General features: G+C 41.3%; 1 protein-coding gene across 9 annotated transcripts in view; it reads left to right on the forward strand.

The window, feature by feature from the left end:
- Positions 1–12,323, forward strand: part of LOC139380518 (tensin 1b) — a 291,929-nt gene that overhangs the window by 272,439 nt on the left and 7,167 nt on the right. For 5 of the 9 annotated variants that reach the window (XM_071123242.1, XM_071123241.1, XM_071123247.1 and 2 more), the window contains 8 exons: positions 3,669–3,755; positions 5,087–5,215; positions 6,796–6,891; positions 9,821–9,898; positions 10,016–10,087; positions 10,231–10,257; positions 10,975–11,143; positions 11,385–11,453. In XM_071123242.1, coding sequence (XP_070979343.1) covers positions 3,669–3,755; positions 5,087–5,215; positions 6,796–6,891; positions 9,821–9,898; positions 10,016–10,087; positions 10,231–10,257; positions 10,975–11,143; positions 11,385–11,453 — 727 coding nt within the window. The remainder of the gene's footprint in view (positions 1–3,668; positions 3,756–5,086; positions 5,216–6,795; positions 6,892–9,820; positions 9,899–10,015; positions 10,088–10,230; positions 10,258–10,974; positions 11,144–11,384; positions 11,454–12,323) is intronic. The other 4 variants (XM_071123243.1, XM_071123244.1, XM_071123249.1 and 1 more) reach the window with 1 other exon arrangement.

The raw sequence follows: 12,323 nt of genomic DNA on the forward strand, positions 1-12,323 counted from the left end.
ATTCTCAAGGATGATACAGTGCCCTCCATAATTATTGGGACAGTAAGGCATTTGTTTCTTCTTTTGATTCTATACTCCAAAAGTTTGGATTTGAAATCAAACAATGACTATGAGGTTAACGTGCAGACTGACAGCTTTCATTTGAAGGTATTTTCATCCATATTGGGCTAACCGTTTAGAAATTACACCACTTTTTGTACGTAGTCCCCCCCAAAAGAATTGGGACAAATTCACATACAGTACCAGTCAAAGGTTTGGACACACCTACTAATTCCAGGGTTTTTATTTATTTGTACTATTTTCTACATTGTAGAATAATAGTGCAGACATCAAAACTATGAAACAAAACATATGGAATCATGTAGTAACCAAAAAGTGTAAAACAAATCAAATTGTGTTATATTTGAGATTCTTCAAAGTAGCCACCCTTTGCCTTGATGACAGCTTTGCACACTCTTGGCATTCTCCCAACCAGCTTCATGAGGCAGTCACCTGGAATGCATTTCAATTAACAGGTGTGCCTTGTTAAAAGTTAATTTGTGGAATTTCTTTCCTTCTAAATGCATTTGAGCCAATCAGTTGTGTTGTGACAAAGTAGGGGTGGTATACAGAACGTAACCCTATTTGGTAAAAGACCAAGTCCATATTATGTTAAGAACAGCTCAAATAAGCAAAGATAAACGACCGTCCATCATTACTTTAAGATGTGAAGGTCAGTCAATCTGGAAAATGTCAAGAACTTTGAAGGTTTCTTCAAGTGCAGATGCAAAAAGCATCACACGCTGTGATGAAATTGGCTCTCATGAGGATCGCCACAGGAAAAGAAGAGTTAACACCCTCAGAAATTACAGCCCAAATAATGCTTCACAGAGTTTAACAGACACATCACAACATCAGCTGTTCAGATGAGACTGTGTGAATCAGGCCTTCATGGTTGAATTGCTACAAAGAAACCACTACTAAATGACACCAGTAAGAAGAAGAGACTTCCTTGGGCCAATAAACACGAGCAATGGACATTAGACCGATGGAAATCTGTCCTTTGGTCTGATGAGTCCAAATTTGATATTTTTGGTTCCAAACGCCTTGTCTTTGTGAGATGCAGAGTAGGTGAACGGATTATCTCTGCAAGTGTGGTTCCATATGTGAAGCATGGAGAAGGAGGTGTGATGGTGTGGGGGTGCTTTGCTGGTGACACTGTCTGTGATTTATTTAGAATTCAAGGCACACTTAACCAGCATGGCAACCACAGCGTTCTGTAGCGATATGCCATCCCATCTGGTTTGCGCTTAGTGGGACTATCATTCGTTTTTCAACAGGACAATGACCCAACACACCTCCAGGCTGTGTAAGGGCTATTTGACCAAGAAGGAGGGTGGAGTGCTGCATCAGATGACCTGGCCTCCACAATCACCTGACCTCAACCCAATTGAGATGGTTTGGGATGAGTTGGACCGCATAGTGAAGTAAAAGCAGTCAACTAGTGCTCAGCGTATGCAGGAAGTGCTTCAAGACAGTTGGAAAATCATTCCAGCGGAAGCTGGTTGAGAGAATCCCAGGAGTGTGCAAAGCTGTCATCAAGGCAAAGGGCAGCTTCTTTGAAGAATCTAAAATATATTTTGATTTGTTTAACACTTTTTTGGTTACTACATGATTCCATATGTGTTATTTCAGAGTTTGGAAGTCTTCACTATTATTCTACAATGTTGAAAAGAGTACAAATTTAGAAAAACCCTTGAATGAGTAGGTGTGTCCAAACTTTTGACTGGTACTGTGTATGTGTATTAAAGTAGTAAAAAGTTGAGTATTTCTATTGGGCACAAAATCATCTGAAACACAACCAAAACAAACAGCAAATGCAGCCAACAAATTTGTAGAGTCACAAGCTTGATGTAATAAATTATTGTGTGCTATGAATATGGGACCAAATACTTAAATGTTTACTACTTTAATAGACATGTTAGTCCCAATACTTTTGCTCCCTTAAAATGGGGGGACTATGTACAAAAAGTGCTGTAATTTCTAAACGGTTCACCCGATATACCCTCAAATTAAAGCTGACAGTCTGCACTTTAACCTGATAGTCATTGTTTGATTTCAAATCCAAACTTTTGGAGAATAGAGCTAAAAGAAGATAAAACGTTTCACTGTCCCAACAATTACGGAGGGCACTGTATATTATTTAAAGCGGTTCATTAATGTGAAACTGCATGATAATAACAACTTAATAAGCTGATTTTACCTTCTCAGTAACTATATTTATAGGGTAAACGTGTGATATGTGTTTAGCCACAATTTACACTACCGGTCAAAAGTTTGGGGTCACATAGAAATGTCCTTGTTTTTGAAAGAAAAGCAACATAAAAAAAAACATTAAAATAACATCAAATTGATCAGAAATACAGTGTAGACATGGTTAATGTTGTAAATGACTATTGTAGCTGGAAACGGCAGGTTTTTAATGTAATATCTACATAGGCGTACAGAGACCTATTATCATCAATCATCATGGGTTCCAATGTCACGTTCTGTTAGCCCATCCAAGTTTATCATTTTAAAAGGCTAATTGATCATTAGAAAACTATTTTGCAATTATCATTCCAGAACTGAAAACGGTTGTGCTGATTAAAGAAGCAATTAAACTCTCCTTTAGGCTAGTTGAGTATCTGGAGCATTACAACATTAACAATGTCTACACTGAATTTCTGATCATTTGTATTTTATTTTAATGGACAAAAAATGTGCTTTTCTTTCTAAAACAAGGACATTTCTAAGTGACCACAAACTTTTGAACGGTAGTGTATATATTTATTTTACAAATACATTGCTTATGAAACCGCAAACGGGTATGTTCTTTGCCAGTACATATGTAACAATGCATACCTAAACTATAATTGCGCTAGTACCCAACTATATAAGTACAATGTACATACATCTGTTTTCATACACACATTTTTCTGTGAAAGCAGACGAAGTGAGTAGAGCCAGCATAAGTATAGTGAAGTAAAGTGAATGCGGTCATACTTGCATGGTTTCAGCTGAGCAGGCGGTTTATAAGTTGGACACACTTACTTTCTCCGTAAACACATTGCAGAGCAGATGAAGGAATGAATGCATCTCCCAGGCAGCCCAGCCAGTCCCAGATGCTAGGTTCAGATAGAACTGGCATCCGGCCCAGAGCCTTGGTTGGCAGCCATTTCTGCATCTGCAGTGGTTTCAAAGCTCCATTCTGGAGTATACTGGGATAAGAGTTAAAACCAGCAACTACTAATATGGTCACAGATACAGATACCTGTGTTTTTGTGAGAGGTAGAGATACTGGCGTGTTTGCGAGGGTTGACGCTAGGAGCTAACTTGCTAATAGCGCAGATTCGCTAATCTCTACACAATAAGGAGCTGTTAATGTCCTTTTTGGAAGTCCAGTTGATATGTAGATTGGATTATCTGGTCTTGGTCAGGATGACCCTCACGAAGCATCACTGCTGCTGTCTTCGTCCAGGTCTTTCTTGAAAAATGTATTTTTATCTCAACGAGTCTAACCTGGTTAAATAAAGGTAAAAATAAATAAATGAGAGTACTGAGACTTTGGACTCACATGGTGAAATGGCTAAATGATTTTGGTTAAATCTACACATGGTTTCAACACAACTCGTTCTTTCTTCTCTTAGACGGGAGTCCCGAGACCAGGCTGAATGTAAAGTTTGTTCAGGACACTTCCAAGTTCTGGTATAAGCCTGACATCTCCCGTGAACAAGGTAATTGTGCCTCTTGTCATAGAGGGAAGAGATTAAAGGTAACACATACAGTTTTATGATAATTCAGTTTCCCAAGAAAATAGTAAAACATTTGAGTATTAAGTAGTAACTGCTGTGTAATGGTATGTACTACACTCCTAGAAAAAAAGGTTCTAGAAGGGTTCTTCAGCTGTCCCCATATGAGAACCCTTATTGGTTCCAGGTAGAACCCTTTTTTGTTTCAGGTAGAACTCTTTTGGGTTCCATGTAGAACCCTCTGTGGAAAGGGTTCTACCTGGAACCGATACGGTTTTACCTGGAACTAAGGGTTATCCTATCGGGACAGCCAAAGAACTCTTTTAGGTTCTAGATAGCAACTTTTTTTCTAAGAGTGTAGTTACTAGCTTGTCACAGAACATTTACCTTGGTTATCCCACTAGTTGTTCCTCTAGCATAAGACCTATTTAAGGTAAAATGTGGCCGAGAATGTTATTTTTTTATTAACCAGGAGAGAGTTAGAATGTGTGTCTGATGTAAACCCTTTTGGATTCTTCTGACACATCCTCTCCACACACAGATGTCCTAAATGACCCTATTCTGTTCTCTTCTGCTGTATGTTTCACTGTGAGGTCACTGCTGTTGGCCCCTACATCTGCTTCTGCTCACACTCTCTTATTGGATTAGATCATCTGGGATGGAACGTCTGCTAAATGAATAAAATGTCAATGGAGATAGCCTTAAACACAAGCACATGCTCCGCTGCGATGACATCACACACGCGCACACACACACACATACGCACACACACACCATATGTACTCCATTAATCTAAGTGGCTAGGGAACATCTGCATGTAATGTATATCTATCTTCCTTACAGAGTCTATGACATATAGGGATACATAGAATTGCATGTTAGAGATGCAATACATGTTGTTTTGTTGAACAAGACAACTGCTAATAACTCCCCCCCCCCCCCCCCCCCCCCCGTAGTTACATTGAAATATGGGATCACAAAAGGTCTTCCTTCCTTCCTTTCAAGGAAAGTTTCCTCCTCATTCCCTTCCGACTCCCACTCGCCTCCTTCTCCCTCTCCCCATCTTCCATGTCTATCCTACCTATCCCTTTATTTCTCCTCGTCCTTCAACCCTCCCCGTTTCACCTCTTCAGAATCATTTTGCACCCCTTCCTCTCTCCCCCAAAGACCTCTCCTTGCCTCTTCCTTGTCCTTGTTTCTTCTCCTCTCTGTGTTACATCCAAAGGAATGTATGATCTGGCAATACTTTCTTACTTTCCCCTGAGGGGATACATAAAGTGTTATTTTATTGAATCATGTATTATTGTGTATTGCAGCCATCAGCCTGCTGAGAGAGAGAGAGCCCGGGGCCTTTGTCATTCGGGACAGTCACTCCTTCCGAGGGGCCTATGGCCTGGCCATGAAAGTGGCCTCTCCTCCTCCCACTGTACAGCAGACCAAGAAAGGTACTTCCAAGTTTCCCACTTGTTATGAACACATGAGTGTGATATGTGGTTGTCTCTCCTAGCTGTTTTAAGATGAATGCACTAACTTTAAATAGCTCTGGATAAGAGCGTCTGCTAAATTACTCAAACGTAAAATGTACTGGATCACCAACTGGGCTCCAGCTTTCATATACTGTACCTGTAATTGCTGATGGAAATTTATATTAGCCCTCTACACCTCTGTGATGTTGTGTCATCTTGTGGCCCTACATATAAGGAGACACACACACACAAGCACACATACAGTCCACAGTGAAATCATACAAAGAACAATCACATTTTGTTTGACGTTCACATACTCTCACGTATTAAATCAATCAATCAACAAACTCTGAAGTGGATCATGTGTTTCTGAGGGGCCCGATGAAAGCATATCGTTACTCCAGCAGAGTCTGGCTATATAGTCGATCAGCACTGCTAAACATATACCCTGGGTCTTAGTACTGTCATTAAGGTATGAGGTGCCTGTGATGTTTCCAATAACACCTAGAAGAGCAGGGATAACTGGGAGTGGATTGGAATGCCTCCTCTACACACGTGGACGCCTGCACACGTCTTCCTGTGCGCACACACACACACACACACACACAAACATAATGGTTCTTAATAGTACCAGATAGGGGTTCTTTGGCTTGTAACCATAGCAGAACCCTTTTTGGTGCTGTATAGAACACTTTTTTTGAAGGTTCTGTAAAGAAGTTTGTTTTAGATACTTTTGAAGAACCATACAGGGTTTTATATTCTGGTGGGCCATATTATAATGTTAAAATTCCGTAGGTGTTATTGTGTTAATTGACACGTTGAATCAAGTGAGCTACTGTACCCCTGGCACAGCTGGTGGTCCGGGAGGAGAGAATTTTAGCACCACTGACTGATTTAGTGAACCGTTCTCAATTGACACAACTGTTCTCAGTCTTTCACAAGACACCATCACTGGCCATAATGTTTGATAACATAACACAACACATTAGATAAACTGGAATGACACTTTCACTCAAGGTTGCACAAAAAAGGTCTGAGCGCCCCAAAATATTCTAGTGAGCCACCTCCCCTACGTTTTAATTATCATTAAAAGAGCAAATAACCCTTTTGTGAACTGGTAAGAACCGTTGATGAGCTAAAGTCATTATGGTTACACCTAGAATCATCACCTTTCCCAAAGAACCCTTGAATAAACCTCCTTTTTTGTGTGTGCACACAAAGGGAAGAGAATGTTCTAGGTCAACACTGTGCACGCACGCACGGACACACACACACACGAAGGGAGGAGAATGTTGTAAGCACAGTTTATTTTTTCTGCCAAGAGGCCAATCTTAACTAGCCACTTAGCTCATCCTAGAACATTCCATTAAAAATCATATTTTAGTCTCTGTTTTGGCCTGTTGTCAGGTGGGGTAAAGAAAGAAGTCATTGCCTATATAAGAACTATAATATATAATACCTTCCCGTGTAAGGTGATGTCTACATACCATAAATGGGCTCACCGGTGTGTTGTTCTTTTGTGTTCCCTATATTGTTTTGCCCTTCGGGGGCCCCTGTAGCTGGTGACAACGCTAATGAGCTGGTGAGGCACTTCCTGATTGAGACAAGTCCTAAGGGAGTGAAGCTGAAGGGATGTCCCAACGAACCTTACTTTGGTGAGTCACCTTTAACCCCTACACACACACACACATATGCATGCGCATAGCTGCAGTAAGTCGTTTGGGGGTGCGGGTGCTGTGATTTATTTTGTTGATGGGGGGTGCTGACATTTTTTAAGGGCCAGCACTACAGACAGCTATATGGGTCTGCTAATACAGCTATAGTAAAGACCCAGTGCACTACTTTTGTGAACAAAATTATTTCCCCCCCTCAGAACCCCTATTACCCGCGGCTATGTGCACACGCACACAGAGGGAAGAGAGGAGAGCATTGGAGGAGGAGATCCAAGGTTCTTCTTCTGCACGGATATTCTCCCCCAATACTCTCCTCGCTTCACTCTGACGTTTTGAGAGGGAAGTGGGGAGAGGACAGAAGGATTCAAGAACGTTGATAGAATCTTTTTTCAGACCTATCAGAACCGGTCCTTCTGACAACAACATGGCTTGTTTCTCAGATTGTGTAACGGGGGAGGAGTGCGCTCCAGACATGAGGTTCATGATGTGGTTGGGGTGACTAACTCTTACTCTTGGCTGTGTTGGTCTAATGACTCTGATCCCCTCTGTGCTCCCCGTGTCCCAGCCTTTGAAAGAGTATCCGTTCTCCCAGCCCATCATGTGTAATCCTAATTATAGTATGGGATCAGTTAAAGTAATTTAGTATGGTTCAAATGTATCCCCCTCTAATTTAATCCGCAGACCACATTCCGTGTGTGTGTGTGTGTGTGTGTGTGTGTGTGTGTGTGTGTGTGTGTGTGTGTGTGTGTGTGTGTTTGCATGTGTACAGTGGTGGAAAACGTACTCAAATGTCATACTTGAGTAAAAGTAAAGATACCGTAATAGAAAATGACTCAAGTAAATGGGAAAGTCACCCAGTAAAATACTACTTGAGTAAAAGTCTAAAAGTATTTGGCTTTAAGTGTACTTATGTATCAAAAGTAAATGGAATTGCTCAAATGTACTTAAGTATCAAAAGTGAAAGTATAAATCATTTCAAATTCCTTATATTAAGCAAACCAGAACGCACAATGTTCTTGTTTTTTATTGACGGACAGCCAAGGGCACACTATAACACTCAGACATAATTTACAAACAAAGCATTTGTGTTTAGTGAGTCCACCAGGTCAGAGGCAGTAGGGAAGACCAGGGATGTTCTCTTGATAAGTGAGTGAATTGGATCATTTTCCTGTCAAAATGTACTTTTGGGTATCAGGGAAAATGTATGGAGTAAAAAGTACAGTATTGTCTTTAGATATATAGTGAAGTAAAAGTAAACGTTGCCCAAAAAAATAAATAGTAAAGGACAGATACCCCCCAAAAATACTAAAGTAGTACTTTAAAGTATTTTACATCACTGCATGTGTATAAATGAGGGGCTGGAAGAAGATATCAGCATAAGGGACAAGGCTTTTTTCCCCCCATCCTTCGGGTGCAAAAGGATGATAGCAAGATCAAAAAAAGTATGATAACATAGGGCTGGGTGGCGTACGTAAGCTGCAAAGCATGCGGCTACAGGAGCCTTGTGTAAGATCATCTTGAGAAGGTGCAGAGGAGACTAGCTAGCTCCAGACCAGGGTTCAAATACTATTTGAAATCTTTAAAATACGTTTTCATTTGCCTGCCTGCAGTGGCAGTTATTTCAAATAGTATTTGAACCCAGAGTTGGTAGCTAGCGACCTTCCCTCCCACATCTGAGCTGTTGTTAAATGAAGGCAATTTTCACAGTGTCAAATCTAGATATGAAATACTGTATGCATGTGTGTGTTAGACTCCTCTTACTGAGAACCACAGGAAGATGGCTACTGGCCCAAGCACACATTTAGGGATGACTTAACAAGTCAGCCAGCATCAGTCTAAAAATGGGCCTCTTGAAGTAACCTTATCCTCTAGACTACTAATTGAATTTGTCGTAGCGTTTGCCGTCATTAAATGTGAAGACTGTATATTATCAATGAAATTCTCCATGTGTAATTATTCCGTAATTCAACGAATCACAGAATAGTAATTAACTAGGAAGTCGGGGCACCACAGGAAACTGTTGTTTATAGAGTTACAATTTCCCGAATATAATTCTTCAGATATTTTCATATCTTATCGATTACAATCACTTATTCATGTAATATTACCTCATCAGTCATATTCTGAATGTCACAAATCATTGGATATCTGCACGAACCCTAGCAACCCTAGCATTGGTTACTGACATAATACACTGAAAGTCCCTAGTGGGATAAGCCGATATGACGGCTTGGTAGACAAAGAGAGGATTCACTGTAATACAGTTGATAACTACACTATGCTAACTATGCTAATGCTTTTAACATGAACAGCTGCTCAAAAGGGTCACGTCGTGACAGATAGGGATGTGGGGTTAAATTAGACACTGTTGCTCTAACACAAATTAGACACTTTTTGACTCTAACACAAGTGTTACAATATACACCCTGATGTTATACTAAGGAAATAGTGTTTCCATAGCTAGGGCTGAGAGTGAGGACTTGTGAAGAGCAGAATCAACAACCTCTGCTTAATTAAAACAGTTGTGGGAAGGTGTTAAACGTCGGAAGGCATAAACCCATGTTCACAATTAGCGATTGTTACCTGTATGTAAATGCCACCTAAAATGCCCCAACAGCCTTTCGTTGGCACCAAGTCAGAGCAGGTCCACTGTCCCAGGAGCATGGCCCAGTGAGTCCCAGGAGCTGGGCCGTGGAGTTAATAACACCTGGGTAAATCCATAGTGGAAATGCACCATGGGTGTGGGAGTGTGGGTATGGGGTGAGTGAAAGTGTTGCTATGAGGAGTGTGTGAGTGTGGGAATGGGGTATGTGTGATCTACATGTCTGGATCAGGATATGTAATCTTTCTAGAATCGTTTTCCTGTTGGCACGGCTAATACTAATCTCTCTTTGTGTTGGTGTCTCTCTAGGATGTCTGTCCGCTCTGGTGTACCAGCACGCCATGACTCCACAGGCCCTGCCCTGTAAACTGGTCATACCTACCAGAGGTGAGGCCAGGAGAGTGTGTGTGTGCGTGCGTGTATTCTTGAATGAATATGTACATGGATACATACAACAGTGTGGTGTGAGGAATTTCTGCAGAATCTGCTTCTGCTGCGTTTCAGATATCCACGAGGATGTGCCGGATATTGCCACACCAACCAACCCAGCAGCTGAACTCCTCAAACAAGGAGCCGGTAAGAAGCAATATCTCAGTCAGCAGTTTTGCTGAGCATTACGTAACAGAAAGATAATCTAAATTACTTTATTTGTTGTGACATAATCTGAACCATTCCACTGTTCTCCCCCCACTGGTGACATCACCTCTGTGTCACTATAGGGCAGAGGGCCCCTGCTGACTCCCATGGTAAACCCTGTGTCCTTTCGTTTGAATTTGTCTTCCTGATATGTGACTGTTGGTCCCTGACTGCTGCATTCTAGCCCAGATCCCTGATGTCTACCTCAGAAGTCTGTGCATGAGTGTGCGTGCGTGAGTGTGCGTGAGTGTGTGTGAGTGTGCGCGGGCGTGCCCGTGTGTTTGTCTCTTTCTCCATCTAATAGACAACAACAATGCACCTGTCCAGCTTTTCTGTCCGATGTCTTTTTTTTCCCCAGCCTTGTCCCAGAATGCATGTGCCGTCCTTAGAGCAATGGAAATGTGTTGCATGGAAATACAGATGTCTTTTTAACATTTTTATATCTGCTGAGGTGCAGAACTATAAACACACTAATACCAATGTGATATATGTCTTGTCTCCATGTATGAAATGATTCCCTTAACTGCATTGAAAACTGTCAAGAATGTACTATTGCTTTTTTGCATTAAACTACTATGCTACATAGTATAAACTGATGAATGGAGTTTTGTAATAGATTCTATCATGTTTCTCTAATCATAAGCATACATGATAAATCCTATAATTGTAAACTATTGATCATGTCACTTTACAACAGAAAACAATACAACAAAACCCACATCTGTTGTATCATTGAAGAACCAGACAGCCCATGGCATCACTTCTCGCCTCTTTCCAGTGTGAAATGCACTGTGCTGATTGGCTACACCTCTCTCTTCTTTTCCCAGCATGCAATGTGCTGTACATCAACTCGGTGGACATGGAGTCTCTGACGGGACCTCAGGCCGTCGCCAAGGCCATCTCGGAGACGGTGGCTGCCGTGTCCCCGCCCACCGCCACCATCGTGCACTTCAAGGTGTCGGCCCAAGGCATCACCCTGACCGACAACCAGAGGAAGTGAGTAGGATGCACAGGCATTTGTGTATGAAATAGAGAATAACCACAAGAGTGTACATTGAATTTGAAATTCTGCCCAACAATAAAACATATTTGAAACTGACTTCCAGATAGAGCTCACTCTGACCGAGGGTTACAATTTATGCCTCTGTTCAATCCAACTTGCGTTGTAGTAGCTAGTTACGCAGTAGCCTATGAATTGCTATATTGCAATGTGCTGAAACATAGTTTTTCCCTACAGGCTTTTCTTCCGGCGCCACTACCCCATCAACACTGTCACATTTTGTGATATCGACCCTCAGGAGAGAAAGTGAGTCCACTTAAGTGACAATGCACTCGAAGCCGGTGTTTGGAGGATATATTGGCATGGGTGTTGTTAGGCCCTAGATGAAGTTATGGGCCGGCAAACCATGCCAATATGTCCTCAAAACACTGGCTTTGATGGCATTATCACTTTTATGCAACGGGTTACCAGCATATTCAAGTAATGATTAAAATAATGTTTTTAAAGAAAATATGTCAATGAAATTATTCATACTATTTCATCCATCCACAGATCGTCCCGACACAAATCTATAGTTGCTACCCAAGCCGGATGGTCAAATGACCCAGTCGTTCAGTCTATTTGTTCTGTATCTCGTTCGTATTAAATGTTCTATTGCCATACTGTCTGGAAACGTTCTTATACCTTGCTTGCTAGCTAGCCAACTACGGCTAACTTACAGACACGTCAAACATTGCAGCCAGAATAACAACGAAGTAGCATCATTTGCATTTGTTTAAGCAGTTTTCTAGTGACATTTATTTGGATACATCCATAACAATGAGCTAATGAGTTCGCCTGTCAAGGAAAATGTGTTCTCTCGTCAGGACACTGTTGTTCAGAAGAGCTAGCCAACAACACAGCTAACACAATAACTTAAAATTGAAGCTGCAAACTAGCTCCACTTCGTTTCGTTTGACCTTTTTCAATTGACATTACTTTGTATATATATCCATAAAAATGATGCCAGCTGATTCATGATTTTGACTGGCTGGGAAACGCTGCCTGCCTGTCTGTCTCGTCCCAACTCCCGACCCCTACCTTCATTACTATGGGACAGCTGGAGATGGAATTTGAATATTGAAACAATGTTGCAGATGTCAGAGATACAAACAGCAAGGTTTATACAAATCTCCC

The sequence above is a fragment of the Oncorhynchus clarkii genome, chromosome 22 (assembly GCF_045791955.1).
Source record: "Oncorhynchus clarkii lewisi isolate Uvic-CL-2024 chromosome 22, UVic_Ocla_1.0, whole genome shotgun sequence".
NCBI classification, from domain to species: domain Eukaryota; kingdom Metazoa; phylum Chordata; class Actinopteri; order Salmoniformes; family Salmonidae; genus Oncorhynchus; species Oncorhynchus clarkii.